Consider the following 21,087-nt stretch of genomic DNA (forward strand, 5'->3'; position numbering starts at 1 on the left):
AGCCGAGGGTATCCTACATGTGGATTGATTGGGTCCTCCCCAGCGGAGTAGTTGTCGTTCCCCTAGCAGGGTCTGGATGGTATTCCCCCAGCAGGTTGAAGATTGCTCATTTCCCCAGCGGGAGTATCTGTGAGGGTTCCCAAAGCAGAGTTGAGATCTATATCCCCAGCAAGTCAAAGACTGTGGTATTCCCACAGAGTGCAGTGAAGGATCTGTATCCCCAGCATGTCCTCGAGAGGGTGGGGTGCAAAGGAGGTATTCCCCAGCATGTCCTCGAGAGGGTTGGGTGCAAAGGATCTGTATCCCCAACAAGGGTTGTCTATTTCCTAGCAGCAGTGCTATCCCCGGCAGGGTGGAAATCGGAGCAGTGGCGAGTTCCTCAGCAGAGAGTCTCGTTTTCCCCAGAAAATTCCCTTGAGGGGGATATTTTTATGCATTCATCATGTAGAATAAGCATTGCATATTGCATAGAAAAATAAATAATCGCGTAGCATTTCCATAATTATGGAGCATTACGCAGAAGAAATCAAGCATGCATCATTGCAAACGTCAGCTAGTCTCAAGCCGTGGTTACTGTTTGAGAGGTATTTTGCCAGAAAATGAAAGTGTTACTCCGAGTAGTATAGCCTCATGATTGGATCACAGGTATTGTCCCAGTGGTACGACACTGGAGAAGACTCCTTCCGTCGGACGGAGATGGAAAAGGGATGTATTCAACGCAACCCAAACTGTGGTTACCGCTTGAAGATTTGGGGTTCACCAAAGGTGAAGATGTTACTCTGAGGAGATTAGCATCACAACGTCAGATCAGCAATGTTCCCCAGTAGTGCGATATTGGAGGAAATGTTCCCGTCGGACAGAGATGGGGATACAGTCAGAAGACGTTACGCGATCAGCGCGATTCAAGCCGTGATTACCGCTTGAGGTTTGGTTTTGTCTGACAGCGAAGACGATGCTCCGAGGAGTTCAGCATTGTGAGTTTGGAACCACCGTTTCTTCCCAGACATCAGTAAGTGTTTGGTCGATCATTGTTTGATGTCTGTCCGCATCATTGTTTGATGTCTGTCCGCATCATTGTTTGATGTCTGTCCGCATCATTGTTTGATGTCTGTCCGCATCATTGTTTGATGTCTGTCCGCATCATTGTTTGATGTCTGTCCGCATCATTGTTTGATGTCTGTCCGCATCATTGTTTGATGTCTGTCCGCATCATTGTTTGATGTCTGTCCGCATCATTGTTTGATGTCTGTCCGCATCATTGTTTGATGTCTGTCCGCATCATTGTTTGATGTCTGTCCGCATCATTGTTTGATGTCATGTCAACATCATTGTTCGGTGCCTGTAAACATCGAGTTTCCTCCCGGTCATTGGTTAATGTCTGGTCGAGCTGTTTTTGGTGTCAGTAAACATCATCGTCCGATGTTCAGTAAACGTCGAGTTTCTTCCCAGTCATCAGTCAGTGTCTGGTTGAAGGTGTACCCTCTGGTATGTCGCCCTCAGAGTGGTGTTTGGTGTTATTTCCGACGTTGCCAGCGGAATTATCACGAGAGATTGGAGAATGGGGTTCAAATGGAGAAAAGGAAATGTGGAGACATTTTCTGGAGATGGGGTTCAAATGGAGAAAGGGAGATGTTGCGGCATTTTCTGGAGAACGGGGTTCATATTGGCGATCGCGGGTTATCGTCAGGCGACTGGGGTCCAAATCGGAGAATGGGGTCCATTTATTTTGGCAAACAGGAGAATGGGGTTCAAATGCAGAGATCCGAGGGTCGTTTGCGCAGAGAAAATTTCGGGGTTCAAGAAAATGAAAAAAGAGCAAAGAAAGAAGATGTTGGGGTTCAAATGCAGAGGTCTGAGGATCGTTTGCACAAGCAGAAATTTCGGGGTCCAAGAAAAGCAAAGAAGAGAGAATAATAATCCCGAGCGGATGTGTGGTGTTCAGGCCATGGTTCTCCCTGTGTTACCATTTATTTTGGTATCCAGGTCGACGTTGTTCAGAGTTTGTTTCTTCGCCGATGCTGACAGGCGTTGTTAATTATCTTCCCATCAGAGTGCAAATTGTTCGTCTGTTCTTGGTATTCAATCACTCTTCATTCTGATCATTCGAAAGCCGAGGCTATTCGTATCGACAGGTTCACAGTGGATTGAATAGGGGCAGCTGTAACACCTCAAAATTTGCCCTCCTCTCTTGGGACTAGCATTAACATTGTACATATCATTTTAGGTCATTAGGCATTGCATATTGCATATCATGTGGTTACATTATGCAAGCCATTCTCCCAAGTCTTGATCAGAAGATGAGGAAGTCAGAGTGCAAGCTTAGGGTTTATTGACTGATCATGGGCCATCTGAGGATTGGGCTGTGAATTAGGGTTTTATGATTCTCAAGGATGTTGGTCTTCATCTTGATTACAATGGTACATCATCATCATCATGGTTGGATGTCATCAGGAGATTGAAGAAGATTCCTTGAGATTAGGGTTTTGACCACTGGTCAACCTTAATCATCTGCATTGGGCCAATCAGGGCATAATCAGGAGATGGGGGCTATGATGTATATGAGGATCATAATGTGATTATATTGAGCTCATGGATGCTAGGGTTTCATGGTTGAGCCATTTCATCAGGAGTTTGGGGCTCAATTTGATCAGTGCGTAGCCAAATTCATCTATCAGTCAGAAAAGTTAATTGTGCCTGGATTGATGGATTTGGAGGAGGGAGAGGGCAAGAGATACTCCATTCATGTTCAAACAAGTCTCATTTGACATTTCAAATACTCACATTGAAGGATTTGAGGTCATAGCAAAGGTTTCCAAAAGGAAAAATGACCTATGGTTTCAAGTTTCCAAAAGGATGGCAAGTTTTTGGAACGACTTCAACCCAGTTTTCCACCATCAAAAAAGCTTCAAATGGAATTTTGTTGAACATGAAAGTTGTAGATCTTTCTCTCCCATTTTCAAAAAGTCCAAGATCGTGAGAATCGGATGAACGGTTGAGGAGATATGGTCAAATTACCACCGGGCGTGCATGGCAAAATTTTCCATGTATCGATGCACACGAATTTCGTATCGATGCGTGCAAGGCAAAAAAGGGCCATGTATCGATGCACACGAGTTATGTGTCGATGCACACTGTTAAAAAGTGCCTTGTATTGATACAAACAAGTTATGTATCGATGCACACTGTTAAAAAGTGCCATGTATCGATGCAAACAAGTTATGTATCGATGCATACTGTTAAAAAGTGTTATGTATCAATACATAACTCTATTTTGAGCTCTCATACAGTACTGTTCATGTCCATATTACTTCATGCACCATCTTCATGCACAAGAGTGAAAATCTCATTTGAGCCAACACACTCCAAATATCAATTGAGAATGTATGAGCTGTCAATGAGCTGTCACAGGGCTTGAGTGAAAAGGCCATTTTGCCCTTGCTTAAGTAAATGCACATTTGCTAATTGCATGTCATTTTTGCTAATTTGGTGATTAAAGCTTGATTAGTTGGAAGTATATAAGCTTAATCATAACAAACTCTTGAGGAGAATTCACAACATTCACAAAACCAGATCTGAAACCTTTCCAATTCTCTCAATTTCCTCAAGAACACCAAAACTTCAAATCCAAAATTCATCATCAATTCTTGATCAATCTTGAGAATTCTTTTTGCATTGAACTCCTCTCATCATCTTCTCAAACTGTTTGTGGAGTTTGGATTGGAAAAAGCTCGGAATCGTGACTGTCCAACATAGCATCATCCATGGTGAATCAAGATTTGGCGCGGTAGGAGCGATCTCTCTCGAACCTGAGCTTTGTATGCAACTTCTTGTAGCTTCTAGGCCATCTGTTTCAAGGAATTAAGCATCGAAACTCCACGAATCGCGACTGCCTTCGAATTGAGGTTAGTATTCGAGTAACACGATTTTTCAATTGGTTATAGGCGTTTTGTAGCTTGTTTATCATAGATCGTAGTGGTGCTGTTGGTTTTAGAAATGGATAACCGTAGGTGGAGAAATCTGAACTCGAAGCTTTGAATGTGAAACTTTAGTCGATCGATCCGTGAGATTTAGGAACTTGTAGGTTAAATCATAGACATAATTGAGATCCTGAGAGTGAGACCTTTCCAACGGTTATTCATTTGTGAGATTTGGTTGAGTTTTGAGCAAAACCGATTTTGGACTTGGAGGTTGAGTTGTGCGAGGAAGACGATGGAGTTTGCTGGCCTGTTACTGTTTGATCTTCTTTTTCATTTGAAAATTTGAAAACTCTGTTTCCCTCCCGCGCTCAAAATAATTACAGTTATGCCACTGTGCAGTTTTAATTAATTTGCTTAATTCACAAAAAATCATTAACACATTGGAAAAATCATAAAAAATAGTAGAAAATCAGAAAAATATGGAAAAAATTGTGTCGACTTTGTCTTTGAGTGTAGGATTTTTTTGACCTATTGGTCAAAGTTGTGCTTGGCAAATATTTTATTTGGCATAGGCTTTTCTAATGTATGTCACATTTTGATACATTTTGGCAATTTGATCATGAAATACTCATATCATAAAATAAATGGCTGAAAATTTTTGTGGTGGTTCTTGACTCATTGAGGATTATTTATATGTAAATTTCATGAATTTTTGATACCTGGTTAGAGAGCAGCAAATTCTGGAACTTAGGTGTGACAATTTGTGTCACACCTCTTGATGTCAACTTGTTGAATTTAATTGGATAACCTATGCATGTTGGAATTGGCTGAAATTTTGCATGATGACTTGTTGACATGTTAGGATGCTTGATGAATTTTTGTAGGATTTTTCACTGTATTTTCAATTTAATCTTGATTTTTCATTTCTGGTTGTTGAAATGGCAAGCTCATGTGATACATGTTGGTAGATTGATTGGAAAATCCTCATATTGTATTGTATGGCCATGAAATTTGATATGCATGAACTAGACACATTGTGTGACCTCCCTGTTTTGGTCTCATCCATTTCTTTGTTGTTTTCAATGAGATATGAATTTTTGAATTGGATGTATGCATTGATGGTGTGAATTGAAGCATGAAATTGTGTCTGTTTTTGTTGATTTTCATTGACATGGTTCCATTTGCCCAATTGAGCTCAAATTTGACATGGTAGACCTTGATTGACCCCTGTTTAGGTGTATTAAATTTGAGATTTTTTGGATGTGTTTTGATAGGGATTTGAATGCAATACTTCTGTTTGTATGCTTTGGGCTTCATTTGACCTCATATGGATTGTTTTGTGCATGAATTGAATATGATGGATGATATAAACATGAGACCAATGATGTTTTCTCTTGTTTGATGTTAATTTGATGTTGGTTGATGAATACCTTGCTGTTTTAGATTTTTTTCTTGCTTTTGGACCCTAGGCTTGGCCTAGTGGTCTAGTTGCTAATATTTGCTTGATTTTTCAGGATCAAAAAAAGCAATGTACATGGAGAATGATACAAGTTGATTTTAATTGATGTTGTGGATGTTTGTACACTAACATAACATTGTTTTGTAGGTGTTGGAGCTTGGGCTTAAGCCTTGAGCTTGCTTTGTGCATAGTTTGTTTAAACTGTTTGATTGTTTGCTGTACAATTTGTCTGATTGAATACTGACTGTGTTGGATTGTTTCCAGGTACTTTAGTTGCTCAGTTCCTTGTGAACTTTTGCTTTGCGTTGCTTAAGCAACTTGCATTGAGGTAAGTCCTCTTGACTTCATGTAGTCTGGAGACCCGGCTGTTACCGGGCCGGGCAAATTGTCTGAAGTCCTCCTTAAGAGGCAATGCTTGTGTATGTTTATTTTTAAGCCAAGCAGGAAAAGCCCTTCAAGTAAGGCAATTGGTGGAAGGTAGGGACAAGCAACCTGTCCCCCACTATTCAGTTGAGTCTTCTCCTTGCTCCCATTACATGGTTGTAGCATTGAGATCAAAAGCCCAAGATCTGTGCAGTGCACATTGAGTCAGAGTCATCGAGCATAGAAGGGTTCCCCCATTCTGGACCCATGCTCATTTGTCAGCTCTCCCTGGTTAGGGATAAGAGCTGTGAGGTCTGATCCTCACTTCATCCTTTCATCTGCTTCACCTTAGCCTCGTAATGGCAAGGTTAAGAGCAAAACCAGCCTGTACAGACGACTCGCTTCGGCGGTCAAACCCCATTGATTGAGCCTCTTGTTTGGTTATAGTGGGTGTTTTGTGGATATCTGATTGACATGATTGTGTGAGATGCCTGTTCTCATTTGATGTATGTTGATTGGTATGCTTGTATGCTTGTGTGTTAGCTTTTTTCCTGGTTAGGAATAGTTTGCTTATGCAAGTAGGTTAGAAACCTGAACTTGGGGCGGCTTTGCATGACAACATTAGGCTCGAGTCTCAGCTCCCTAGTGTCGTGTTTTTCCCTCTGTTTCTGGTTAGGAGAGAGTTTCTCCCCTGTTTAGGGGAACTACATCGCCCTGATCCTCGTGCCAGACGAGGTATGTAGGCAGGTGGTCGTGCGAGACCACTCCGGGCACCCTTTTCTTTTTTGCGTGTGTTTTGTTTGCCAGCTATCAGGCTCGAGTTCCCGACTCCCTGTTAGTCTGTGTGTTCAATTTCTTCTGACGTCTCGGCGTCTCTTCTGGCTTGCTTGATGACTTGTAGGCTCGAGTTCCCGACTCCCTACTAGTTTGCATGTTTTTTCTGTCCCTTTCAGGGGAACTACATCGCCCTGATCCTTGTTCCAGACAAGGTATGTAGGCAGGTGGTCGTGCGAGACCACTCCGGGCAACCTTTTTCTTTTTGCGTGTGTTTGTTTGTTATCTGATTGTGTTTTGGTTCGGATGCCGACGTAAGCCCAGTAATTGGCAGTCGGGCTCCACGTTTGCCGTTTTGAGCATGCTTTGGGTTCGGATGCCGACGTAAGCCCAGGAATCGGCTGTTGGGCTCCATGTTTGCCCTTTTGAGTGTGTTTTGGTTCGGATGCTGACGTAATTCCATCCAGTGGTTGTCGGGCTCCATGTTTGCCACCCTTGCTTGTTTGTATGTTTTGCGTTGTTTGGCATGCGTAAGCCGAACTACAGAGGCTCTGATTCTTGTTCCAGACAAGATATGTAGGCATAAGGTGCGATACCTTATCGAGCTCGTTCTTCTTAACCCCACCTGCGTTCCCCGTGTGTGTGTGTGATGTTTAGCAACCTATTCTTTATTCTAGGACGTGGATCCCTAGGAGTACCTAGGACGTGAGGGGTGCTAATACCTTCCCCTTGCGTAACCGACTCCCGAACCTTTTCTCTCTGGTCGCGAGACCATGTCTTTCCAGGTTTCTCTGAGCGTTTCCTTTCCCTATCTTGGGATAAATAACGTTTAGTGGCGGCTCTGTGTGTTTTTATTTTGAGCTTCGCCGGTTGATTTTTCGCAGGATGCGACAGAATGGACTAAATGTGCCACTGGGATCGGCACAGTAGAGGTGTGTGATTTGGGTTGGATGTTGGTTAAAACCAGAAGTAGAATCAGCTGAGCCATGGGAGTCATGTCCTCCCGGTGATATCTCACAGGAACCCCAGATGGGTTCGGCTCAACCGATCTCCCAGCCAAAAGCAGGTCGGTGGTAATGGCAGCGACGTCTCGATGAAGTCTGAGGTCGGTGTGGTACTGGTCTCTCTGATCAGCTCCCAGCTGGAGCGGTTCCCCTAGGATTCTGTTGATCGCATCCCGGTCAAAAGGAATAGTACGCCCGGCAACTCTAGAAACCCAAGTGAAGGGCTCGTCGTCGTCGGGCAGTGCGTTAGCATAAAACTCCCGCACTGTACCAATGTCATAATGCTCCAAGGGACTTATCAACCTATCCCACTTCTTGGCGTCTATCAACCCGGCGAAAGTTCGGTAAGTGCCCTGCGGGTTGATCAGAAAACGCCTCTCAGGAAGGATTTTTCGCTTCTCCAAAGCGATGTAACGTGCCGCTTGTTTCGGGCCTACAAACTTGTCGTGGTCGAATTGAATCGGCACGGTCCTGGAAGTAGTTGCATCTCCTTTTCTCTTTTTACCAGCTCCAGATCTAGACTCCATTCTGCAAAATATACAAAGAAACAATATACACCAACAAACAGATTAGCCATTAAAACAAAATTCAAAATACTGTCATGTTCGCTGCTGCTTCGCCTAGCGAAGTTGCAGCGAACGGTCGCCCCAGGTCGCCTAGCGAGCTGCTAGCGAACCTTACGGGTTTTGGGATTTTCTGCATTTTCAAGGATGTTTCTCCCAATACCCGTACTCTATGGTTTCTACACAGAACCTAATGATTTCTAATGACAATGAGTCGTTCTATGCTATTGGGGATTGGCTAATTGCATGCAAAACCTAAAATAGATGAAATCCCCAATTTGAAAACCTAAACGACCTAACATTGCAAACTCCACAATATCTCATGCAACCTCCATGTTTCCCATACCAAATTTATCCTATTTGCTATGCATATTTGGAATTTAAGAGTAAACAAAAAGAAAAAGAAGTGGGGCAAACCTTTGGTAAAAGGATTTGGAAAAGAGAAGTGGGAAGAGTTTGCAATTGGCGAAAGAAGCACGTGTCGGTGATAAAGATGCAACAGAGGGAGTTTGAGAAACCACGCACGAAATCCTCAGCAGAGCCGTTCAGACAAATTTTTGAAGGTAGGGCAAAATGGCTCTGCTGAAGTGTTTAAATAGAAAACAGTACTGCAGCGCTCGCTGCTGCCTCGCCTAGCGAGCATCTTGCGAGCATGCTCGCTTCTGCCTCGCCTAGCGAGCTGCAAGCGAGCATGACAGCAAATGCATTTGCAAATGCAGCACTTGCAAGTCATCCAGCCTTGTTTCGCACACTGTAACAGAATTCAACATGATACATAAAACAATAAATACTTACAATGTTGGGGTGCCTCCCAACTAGCGCTTGTTTAACGTCGGCTAAGCTCGACGGTGCGATGCTCACAGGGGAGCATCGAGCGGCTGAGCACAACTCTCGCGATCCACATGACCGCCGAGATACACTTTCAATCGTTGGCCGTTCACGGTCCAACTGTCTTTCTCGTCCATGTCTTCAATGATAAGGGCCCCGTACTCTTTTACTTCTTTCACCCGAAATGGCCCGGACCATTTCGATTTCAACTTCCCGGGAAACAACTTCAACCGGGAGTTGAACAATAGGACCAATTGTCCGGGCACAAATTCTTTGGTACGGATCTTCTTGTCATGATACTTCTTTGCTTTTTCCTTGTACAACCAACTTGAGTGGTATGCGGCATTGCGCATCTCCTCCAACTCAAGTAGTTGTACTTTCCTTTTGTTACCGGCCAACTCATGTTCAAAATTTAGAAATTTTAGGGCCCACAAGGCCTTGTGCTCCAATTCAACCGGCAAATAGCAAGTTTTACCAAATACCAATTGAAACGGAGTTAGGCCAATTGGAGCTTTAAAGGCCGTACGGTAGGCCCATAATGCTTCGTCCAATTTTTGGGACCACTCTTTTTTAGAATTAGACACGGTTTTTTCTAGGATTCTCTTAATCTCTCGATTAGAGAGCTCCGCTTGCCCGTTAGCCTGAGGGTGATACGGAGTTGTCACCCTATGCGACACACCATAATGTTTTAGAATTGTTTCCAAAGGTGCATTGCAAAAGTGTGACCCTCCGTCACTTATCAACACTCGGGGGGTTCCAAAACGGGAAAAGATGTTTTTCTTTAAAAATTTTATCACCGTTTTGGCATCCGCCCGAGGTGAGGCAATCGCCTCAACCCACTTAGAGACATAATCAACAGCTACAAGCATGTACTCATTCCCGTAAGAGGGTGGGAAAGGTCCAACAAAATCTATGCCCCAACAATCGAACACTTCCACTTCTTGGATATTTTGGAGAGGCATCTCATCTCTCTTACCTATCCCACCACTTCTTTGGCAACTGTCACAACTTTGCGCATGGGTATGTGCGTCTTTGAAAATAGTTGGCCAATAAAATCCCGATTGAAGAATTTTTGTGGCCGTTCTAACCCCATTATAATGTCCGCCATAAGGCGAGTTGTGACAATGCCAAAGGATGCTTTGGGCTTCATCACCAGTTACGCATCTCCTTAACAGGTTATCGCTACCCAACTTAAACAAGTATGGGTCATCCCAAACATAATACTTCGCATCCGAAAGGAACTTCCTCTTTTGGTTCGAAGTTAGGTCGGCCGGCACACAACCACTAGCCTTGTGGTTTGCAAAGTCTGCAAACCACGGCCTAACTTGAACCTTAAACAATTTTTCATCAGGAAATTCTTCCCGGATTTCCTTTTCAGATGCGGTAACCTCGACATTCACCAAGCGGGATAAATGATCCGCTACCAAGTTTTCCGACCCCTTCTTGTCTTTAATTTCGACATCGAATTCTTGTAACAAGAGGATCCAACGGATGAGCCTTTGCTTCGAATCCGGCTTGGTCAGCAGATATTTAATCGCCGCGTGGTCGGTGTACACCACGACTTTAGACCCTATAAGATAGGACCTAAACTTTTCTAGCGCATACACTATTGCGAGTAGTTCTTTTTCCGTTGTGGCATAATTTATTTGAGCCTCGTTAAGAACCTTACTCGCATAATGTATAGCATGAAAAGTTTTGTCCTTTCTTTGGCCAAGTACCGCTCCAACGGCATAGTCACTCGCGTCACACATTAGTTCAAAATTTTCATTCCAATCGGGAGCGACTATTATTGGAGCGGTAACCAATTTTTCTTTTAAAACCTCGAAAGCTTGCAAACAATCGTCGGTGAAGAGAAATACCTGATCTTTGGCGAGTAAATTGCTCAAAGGTTTAGCCACCTTTGAGAAGTCCTTGATGAAGCGCCGGTAGAACCCCGCGTGCCCCAAAAAACTACGGATGCCCTTCACATTGACCGGAGGGGGTAATTTTTCAATTACATCAACCTTAGCTCTATCCACTTCAAGCCCCCTTTTAGAGACTTTGTGGCCTAGCACAATCCCCTCGGTCACCATAAAGTGACACTTTTCCCAATTTAGCACCAAATTAGTCTTCACACACCTTTCCAACACCGTCTTCAAATTTGCCAAGCATAGACTAAACGTCCCACCAAACACCGAGAAGTCATCCATGAAGACTTCCATTGTTTTCTCTATTAGATCGGCAAAAATAGCTTGGACACATCGTTGGAATGTCGCCGGCGCATTGCAAAGCCCAAAAGGCATTTTTCTGTATGCGAACACTCCAAACGGACACGTGAAAGCCGTCTTTTCATGATCAACTGGGTCAACCGCAATTTGGTTGTACCCGGAGTAGCCGTCTAAAAAACAGTAGTATTGTTGGCCCGATAGTCTTTCAAGCATTTGATCCATAAATGGGAGTGGAAAATGGTCCTTACGAGTCGCGGTATTCAACCGTCTATAATCTATACACATTCTCCACCCCGTTGCTACTTTAGTCGGGATCAATTCGTCTTTGTCATTACGGATTACGGTCATTCCACCCTTCTTCGGAACCACGTGCACGGGACTAACCCACGGACTATCCGAGATCGGGTAAATCATTCCCGCATCCAAAAGCTTCACCACTTCCTTTCTTACAACCTCTTTCATTGTAGGATTTAAGCGGCGTTGTGGTTGAGCCACCGACTTGAAATCCTCCTCCATCAAAATCTTGTGCATACAATAGGATGGACTAATTCCTTTAAGATCGGAAAGAGTCCAACCCATAGCTTCTTGATTGGTTTTTAGCACAATGATTAGACGGGCTTCTTCTTCTTTTGTCAAAAGGTTGCTTATGATGACCGGCTTTGCCTCGGTCTCATCTAGGAACACATATTTCAAAGTCGAAGGTAACTCTTTTAATTCAATTGGCGCTTTCTCGTCAATTACCTCCTTCTTCAAATTTTCTTCCTCTACTTCCCACGGTTGTAGGTCTTCCAAGCTATCAAGTTCCTTCAAACATTCCTCAAGAGCTAGCTCCTCTTCAACAGTGAAAACCTCCAATGAGTCGTCGAGAGCTAACTCCATAGGAGATATCTCGTGAATATGCTTTGAAACTTCCATAATAGCGTCTTCGATCGCATCGATGCGAAAGCTATCATTTCTATCCTTGGAATGCTTCATCGCCTCGAATAGATCAAAGGTGACCTCCTCATTTTGAACACGCACCTTCATTAAACCGTCATCAACATCAATCATCATTCTTGCGGTCTTCATGAATGGTCGGCCCAATATGAGCGGAGCATCATCATCTTCCTCCATATCAATTACAATAAAATCCACCGGGAAAAAGAATTTGTCGACCTTCACCAACACATCTTGGGCTACGCCATGAGGATGGGTCGTCGACTTATCCGCCAATTGTAATGTCATTCGGATGGACTTAATCTCGATGTTGCCAAGCCTCTTGATAATTGACAAAGGTATAAGATTTATGCTCGACCCCAAGTCAATAAGTCCCTTTCCGACATACACATCACCAATTTTAACCGGCAATGTAACTCTTCCCGGATCAACCTCTTTCTTAGGAAGCGTCCTTTGAATGATGGCACTACAGCTCGCATCAAGGACGATGGTCTCCGGTTCCGTATACCTCCGCTTTTTGGTTAGTATGTCCTTCATGAACTTGGCATACTTTGGCATTTGTTCCAAAGCTTCAGCAAACGGAATGTTTATTTGTAATTGCTTAAAAATATCCATGAACCGGGCGTAATGCCGTTCATTTTCCCTTTTGGAAGGGGCATGAGGGTAAGGAAGATTTTGGACCGGAGTAGCGCTCACTACCTCCTTTCCCTTTGCAATTCTAGCACTTTTCCATCTAGGCTTCTTCGCTACCTCCCTTATCACCTCATCATTTTTATTTTCCTCAATCTCCACACCTTTTTCTTGTTCAACTTCACCATTATTTTTATTATTTTCAACTACTTCCTCATCACTCCATACTCCTACTTCACCGTCAACATTTTCTTCCACTATTTCCTCCTCAATCTCCTTCTCTTTCTCTCTTTTTTCACTCTCCATTCTTTTTTCATTTTCACTACCCAACTCCCTTCCACTTCTCGTCATAATCGCCTTACAATGCTCCTTAGGATTTGTTTGCGTATTAGCCGAAAAAGAAGGACCGGTTTGTTGTTCAGCGAGTTGCTTGGCAAGTTGCCCAACTTGAGTTTCAAGATTTTTTATGGCCGCGTCATTACTCTTTTGATTGGCCATTGACATTTGCATGAATTGCGTCAATGTCTCCTCCAATTTAGAATTGACTACCGGCGGTTGTTGAGATTGATACGGATTTTGGGGAGGATTTTGACGGCTAGAAGAACCACCTCCATAACCTTGGTTATGATAATAGTTGCTTCTAGGTTGGAACCCTTGGTTCCCTTGGAATTGTTGTTGTTGTTGTTGTTGAGGGTGCGGTTGATAAGGTTGTTGTTGTCTTGGTTGATAGTCCCGTTGATTGGCCATGTAATTTACTTCGTCAAAACCGGGAGGTGGACAAAATCCAGTGTCATGTTCACCTTTACAAAGTTCACAACAAGCTATTTGTTTAGCTTTTGACGGTTCTCTTAACTCTTTGATTTGTTGCGTTAAAAGTTCCACTTGTTGTGAGATGAGCTTGTTTTGGGCAAGTATGGCATCATTCGTCCCTAACTCAAGCACTCCCGCCTTCTTCAAAGAATTTCCACGACTTTGACTTTGAAGATCATTCAAAGCCATACGGTTGATAATGTTTGTGGCTTCTTCGGCACTCTTTGACATCAACGAGCCACCCGAGGTGGCATCCAACAACGTCTTACAGTTTGGTTGAAGTCCATTTCTGAAGATATGGATTTGAGTTAATTCATCAAATCCATGCCCTTTGCATTTCCTTAGCATGGACTTGAATCTCTCCCACGCTTCATTCAACGATTCACTGGTTCCTTGAGAAAACACCGAGATGGCCGTCTTTGATTCCATGAATTGGTTATGAGAGAAAAATCTTTCAATGAATTTCTCCTCTAACACATTCCAATCTGTCATTACGGCAGGTGTTTGATCGAGATACCAATCCTTTGCTTTACCGAGCAAAGCGTGAGGAAATAAACGTCTGAACAACGGAAGCTCCTGAGCCTGATCCACTCCGGCAGCCAATGCTATCTCATAGAATTTTGTGAGAAAAGCAAATGGGTCTTCATGGTCCATTCCGGTGAATGGACTCCCATACAATAAATTCAGAGTTCCCGTCTTCATCTCAGCTTGCCTTCCAGTTTGGTTGGCAAACTGAGCGGTGTTCCTTGGACTGTTGATACATGGAGTAGAAATCGGTGGTGGTGGTTGTGGCTCCATGTTTGGTACGAATGGGTGTGGATTTGTGGTTGAAGAACTTTCTCCTTGCTCTTGGCGTTGCCTAGCCTGTTGCCTCCTACGTCTTATTTTGCTATTGAGCCTCCTTGCGGTTCTCTCGATCTCAGGATCAAAAAGAAGTTCGTCCACAGGGATTTTCCCTCGCATAAAACGTAAGCTGCACACTAAACCAAACAAATTACAAGCACAAGTCAAAAATTCACAAGCTAAAACTTAAACAACCAATGCGATGCTCGCAATATCAATTTACAATCCCCGGCAACGGCGCCATTTTGTTGAGACAGTTTTTAAGTGTCGGGTTTTGTTATCGTATCCACAGAGATTGTAAGATATCACTGCCGTTCAATGGTTGAATTAATCTTAACTTAATGTAACACTAGGGTTTTGGTTTTAATCAAGTTATCTTGCATACAAAGTAATTAATTGCGGTAAAAGTTACGTTTTGATTAATATGAGAAATATTGTCAAAGTTAGGTTTCAATTATTACATTTGCTTTGCATGTATTTGCTCGGTCAACAATCTTATAAACTCCTTTAGATGATAAATAATTTCACAAAGTCCTCTCAATGCGTTTCTCTCGAACACCCATTGTGAGTTTTGTCATTTTGATCCATTGTTTCTCTCGAACACAATCTATCAAAAAGACAACGTTTTGGTTCAACCTTATGGTGAACAAAATCATTCGTTACTATCTCTAGCTAACAAACAAGTTTGGATGAAAACCTAGGTCAAGAATCGGTAAACATCTCTCGATCAAATACCAACACAAAGAGTTTTAAATAGAAACAAAGTTTTCATCATATATTTACCGTTAAAGAGTTTACATATGAGGATCCTTACATTTACACACAAAGCTAGCAATCACCTACATCTAACCTTGACAAATGGAAGACTTAGCTACTCATTTTCATGGTAGCTTGGTCGGCAAGTAAGGAAAGAGGGTTGATCAACATCCAAGTCGAATAATCGAAGTTGGATGGGAATCCACCTTCTTTTTGTGGAAGATGGTTGCTAGATGAAGAGAAATGAAATTAGGGCATAAAATCTCCCACAAAGCAATGCTGTAAAATATCTAGGAGAAAGTACAAAAAATGGAAAAGTTGGTAAAAATGAGGTATGGTGCCCAAAAGTGGCACCTGCTACTTATAGACAAGTGCAGAACTGTCATGTTCGCTAGGCGAGCATAATAGCTCGCCTAGCGAGGTCCTAAAATGGGCACAAAAAGCCCCTGCGCCCAGAGCAAACAGGGCCTGCTAAACTGTCATGTTCGCCTAGCGAACATACCTTCGCCTAGCGAAGGAAACGCTTCAAGCTCGCCCCCAGCGAGGTTGAGAGGTTTTGCTACTGGAATGCTCGCTGGGGACTCGCTAGAGCCTCGCCTAGCGAGTGAGTGCTGGCTGCACTTATTCACCAAAACAGAATGAATTCGCTGCAGACTTCGCCATGAGCTCGCCTAGCGAATTAATTTGCTAATTTACTGGAGCTGTTCGCCAGGAGCTCGCCTAGCGAACCCATTCTTCGCCACAGCCTCGCCTAGCGAGCAGGCAGATGAAATGCTCCTTTGCTTTGGTTCCTTTGCCAATTCTCTTGTGTCTTTATTATCAATTAATTCATGCCTTTCCTGCACAATAACAAACACATCAAAGGCACCAAGCTTGTTTATCAATGTACGCATTCCATGTAAAATAAATGTGATTTTGACAATTTTAGCAAGGCAAAAGAGTGAAAGATGCCCACATATGATAGCTCAAATAAGCACTTTTGGGCATTCGCTGCAGACTTCGCCATGAGCTCGCCTAGCGAATTAATTTGCTAATTTACTGGAGCTGTTCGCCAGGAGCTCGCCTAGCGAACCCATTCTTCGCCACAGCCTCGCCTAGCGAGCAGGCAGATGAAATGCTCCTTTGCTTTGGTTCCTTTGCCAATTCTCTTGTGTCTTTATTATCAATTAATTCATGCCTTTCCTGCACAATAACAAACACATCAAAGGCACCAAGCTTGTTTATCAATGTACGCATTCCATGTAAAATAAATGTGATTTTGACAATTTTAGCAAGGCAAAAGAGTGAAAGATGCCCACATATGATAGCTCAAATAAGCACTTTTGGGCATCTAACAATAGCCCTGATTTTGATTGTTCACGTAGCTCACTTCTTCTAGTGGAGGACAAAAACCAGTAGGGTGACCCCCTTGACATAATTCATAACACGCTACTTGATGCCGAATTTGAGACCCTTGAATTTCTTTCATTTGCTGAGGAAGCTTGGCCATTTGTTGAGTAAGCAACTCCACTTGTTGAGAGAGTAGCTTGTTTTGAGCAAGAATGGCGTCATTGGTATTCAACTCAAGAACTCCCGGTTTACGTTGTGAAGGGCTACGATCATGTTGACTTTGGCGATCATTGAGTGCCATCCGATCAATAATGACTTTAGCTTCTTCCGCATTCTTTGACATAAGCGAGCCCCCCGCGGTAGCATCCAAAAGTGTCTTGTGAGTTGATTGGAGCCCGTTTAGAAAAATATGGATTTGAGTGAGCTCATCAAAACCATGACCCTTGCATTTTCTCAACATCGACTTGAATCTTTCCCAAGCCTCATTTAGAGACTCGTTGCTTCCTTGAGTGAATACCGCAATAGCCGTTTTGGCTTCCATGAATCGGGATTGAGGGAAATATCTTTCTAGGAACTTTTCTTCTAACAAATTCCAATCCGTCATCACTCTCGATGCTTGATCAAGGTACCACTCCTTTTCCTTTCCCACTAGAGAGTGTGGGAACATCCTTTTGAATAATGCCTCTTCACCCGTTTCATCAATTCCCGTAGAACCCACAATCTCATAGAATTTAATGAGATGGGTATACGGATCTTCATGGTCCATTCCGGTGAATGGATTTGCATAGAGAAGTTGGAGGATTCCGGTCTTCATCTCCGTATTTCTTCCTCCACGGGCAAATTGAGCATTTCTTCTTGGACTATTAGCGGACATTTCGGTACGATTGTCATCCGCCATGTTTCCTTCACAAGCCTCTACAACCACCTCTTTGATTTGAACAAGTGCGGAAGTAGATGCTTCTTCTCTCCGGTTCCTCTCTTCGGCTAGTTTCCTTCTTCTTCATGTTTTGCCATTGAGCTTCCGAAGTGTTCTTTCAATTTCGGGATCAAATTGAAATTGCTCTTTGGTAGCTTTTCCTCGCATGCACTAGAATCTACAAAACTAACACACCAAGTGAAACAAAAGAGGGATAGTAATATAAGTAACAAAACTTAAAACAATGAATTATTGTAATGCTTGTAATATCGAACACCAATCCCCGGCAACGACGCTAATTTGTTGAAAAGTATATCTTTGGCAAATATTTTTATATCGTATCCACAGAGATTGATTGTTATTACCGTCGTTCTATAATCCAAATTGTTATAAGTTTGAATAGTAACAAAGTTGTTTTGTTTGGAAAATTATCTTGTGAGTAAATGTCGCTAAAAAAAGTAAAATGGTTTTAATCAAATGTAAAAGCTTGGCAAGATTGGAGTTCACTATTCTAAATGCTTATGATTCCTTATGACAACTATATAGATTCAAGATTATTGATGATGTTCAAGTATCCTCTCAAAGTCATTTATGTCTAAATGATATTGTGATAATCACTATATTGATCCTTAGACGATCTCTCCACCTAACTATCAATATAACAATCTTTGATGTTTGATACCAAAGAAGAGTAATAAATAAATCTATCTCTACAACTTATTCACTACTTGAAAATCTGTTTTATGTCAAGACTCAAATAATCTCTTTCAACAACTACTCAAATCTGGTTTTCAACTTAGGGCAAAAACAGTATTCAATACATCAACAATCTTTATCATATATAAAAATCAAATGGAATACATAAATAAATGAGAATAGCTACTACCTCCAATCTTGACAAAATGGAGTTTAGCTCCTAATCATCATTGTTACAAAGCAGAATGTTAATGGAAGAAAAACTCTGTTTTTCTCTCTTAAAAAATATCTCAATGTATCAATGTGTGAATAATAACCAATATTCGAATAATGTGTTTTTTTCTTCTAAAAGAGTTGACATTTCCTTAATTGATCATTTTCATCCAAAGCAGAAAAGCTATTCCAAGACAGACACCAAAATGGCAAGACAGCTGGTCATGAAGGACAGCACTTTTGGCCCAAAATCAGCTTGCTAGATTCGCAGCCTTCGCGGCGCGAACTGAAGCTTTCCCAGCTTCCTTGCTTTGCAAGCTTCATCCAAAATCTTCCAATTTGTGATGTTGCTTTCCAAAAGCTCTTTTCATCTAAAAATTCTACAAAACTAACAAATCTGTGAAATAACTATTCAAAACAAAATAAATTAAATCTAATTGCATTTATACAAATTAATAAGAATAAAAGTGTGTAATTACATCAAAGTTTGGTAAAAGGGACCAATAAAATGATATAAAAAGTAGTGCTAATTGGTCCCTAACACACGCCAATTTTGTAACAAAAAAATGAAAATTATTAGTGCTATGATCGGAAGCTTGTATGCCTTAACATATCACTATGGTTCATAATATGGACCATAGTGAAATATATTTTAATAAAATAAAATAAAAATTACAGGCGCCTGAATAAGAGTTCTTACTTCGGTTGGCTTAATGACCAAGGTAATAACATGTAATGTTATGTGTTTTTTCTAGTAGTGCAAGAAGAAAAGGTGTACAAGGTGATAAAGGCACTCTATAGATTGAAACAAACCCCTAGAGATTGAAACAAAATAATTGATAGTTTTCTTATCAAACTAGGATTTAACAAATAGAGTGTATGTGAAAAGTTCTAATGAGCATGGCAGATCATTTGATGCCTATATGTAGTTGATCTATTGGTCACATGATGAAGTGAGATTGGATTGTCAAAATTCAAATCTAGCAAGAAGAATGAGTTTGAGATGTCATGCATATGGAACTTGGCTTATTTTCTAGGAATGGAATTTGTAAATACAAAATTTGGAGTTTTCTTCATTACTACGAAAAATCCTTGTTACCTCGATTTCATATGCGAGGTAACAAAGGACGTCATGAAAATTTATCACTTTACCGAATATAGTTTCATCAAGGGAGAAATTGTACTTGCCGTGGGTTTGATCCCCAACAATAAAAAATTTGTATTTTAATACTAAAAGTTGTGTGTCATTATACCTCTCAGTTTCTATTAATATATGAATTGGAAAGTGTGTATTTACCTCGGTTTGAATTTCAAATCAGGGGGAAAATATTTTTTTGTCAAATATAATTTGTTTTAAATTTTATTTTGACCTTTATTTTTTTTAGATAGAACCTATATACACATTTTATGATAGAATCTATATACACATTTGTAACGGAACCCGAACATTTTATTTTATATATACCAAATTACATTTTTCACAAAACTTTAAATAGAACCTAATATATACATATTCAAAATGGTACACTAAGAGAATCTATTTACATATTTGATAACATAATAGGAATAACAAAACCAAATACATATGTGTAACAGAAAACATATACATATTGTGTTTACAATAACTAAGAGAATCTAGTGTTATTGAGGTTCATAAACTGAATGGAAGGAACCGGCCCAACATGAACAAATATAATTTATATATGATGAGTTGTTAAACACCTATAATTTGAGCAAAACTCAAATTAGGATAACCCTACAACAACAATATTAAAGATTCAATTTCCATAAAAATGACAACAACATAAACCTTTTAATATAAACTTTTTATTAGCTAACAATAACAACATGAACTTAAAAACTAACATAAATAAATTACATACATATGAATAAAGCGAATACCTTAATCCATGAATGACTAATGCCTTCGGAGACAATATTCAATCTTGATGTGAGTCCTGACATTAAAAGTATTTTAGAACAATGAATATAAATTGAAATCATCATTAAATATGTAATTACGTGCACCATAATTATAGTATGGTTATCTCCAGCTAATTTGTACCCTGCAAAATATTCAAAATACAACTCTTTCCAACTATATAGGATTGACATTCATGTTTTAATGTTATCTAAAAGATGTCTCTCATTTCCTTTACCACCCTTTACAATCTTAGAACATTATCTGGTTAATGTATTATGGAGTCAATATTGTGTTGGGGTAAAACAACTATCTTTTATTCTTGTACCACCTAAAATAATTTCTCAGCTATGTCTAACTGATTTAAATTTGGATGGATAAGTACATTCATCAATTTCAATTGTTGTATCATAAAAATAACATCAACACAATACATAAATTTAAATACACAAACAACAACAACAAAGAACACATAAATTTTAAACCAAACATATACTTACCTCAATCACATCTCGGGTACACTTCTCTCGCATCTTCTCGGTCAAATTCTTTCGCTCATCCTCACTCAACCTCTTATGCTCCTCCTGATGCACCCTCTTTCGCTCCTCTTGGATCATCCTCTCTCCCATCTCCTAGACCAACCTATCTCGTTCCTCTTGATGCATCCTCTCCCGTTCCTCATGGATTATCCTATCACATTCCTCTTGAGTCACACTCTCCCTCACCTCCTAATTCACCATCTCATGTTGTTTTTCTAATGTTTCTTGTATCCTCTCATCCACCCTTTGATCAACTAGATATTCAATGTCTTTCTTGAGCATTAACTTATTACTCTTTGGAGATGATCCAGAAAATATACTCAAGTCGGAACCTCTTCCAAGACCACGGACACGTCCACCATATTCATTTATTCCAATCGCTT

General features: G+C 41.0%; 1 protein-coding gene across 1 annotated transcript in view; it reads right to left on the minus strand.

The window, feature by feature from the left end:
* LOC127123304 (uncharacterized) overlaps positions 1–20,794 on the minus strand; it is a gene marked incomplete at its 3' end in the record, with an annotated part of 79,521 nt that extends 58,727 nt beyond the window's left edge. Inside the window, exons 1-3 of the mRNA XM_051053535.1 lie at positions 20,666–20,794; positions 10,062–10,413; positions 9,189–9,938 (exon numbers count right to left, since the gene is read on the minus strand). Coding sequence (XP_050909492.1) covers positions 9,189–9,938; positions 10,062–10,413; positions 20,666–20,794 — 1,231 coding nt within the window. The remainder of the gene's footprint in view (positions 1–9,188; positions 9,939–10,061; positions 10,414–20,665) is intronic.
* Between the last annotated feature and the right edge of the window lie 293 nt (positions 20,795–21,087).

The sequence above is a fragment of the Lathyrus oleraceus genome, chromosome 2, assembly GCF_024323335.1.
Source record: "Lathyrus oleraceus cultivar Zhongwan6 chromosome 2, CAAS_Psat_ZW6_1.0, whole genome shotgun sequence".
In the NCBI taxonomy this organism is placed as follows: Eukaryota; Viridiplantae; Streptophyta; class Magnoliopsida; order Fabales; family Fabaceae; genus Lathyrus; species Lathyrus oleraceus.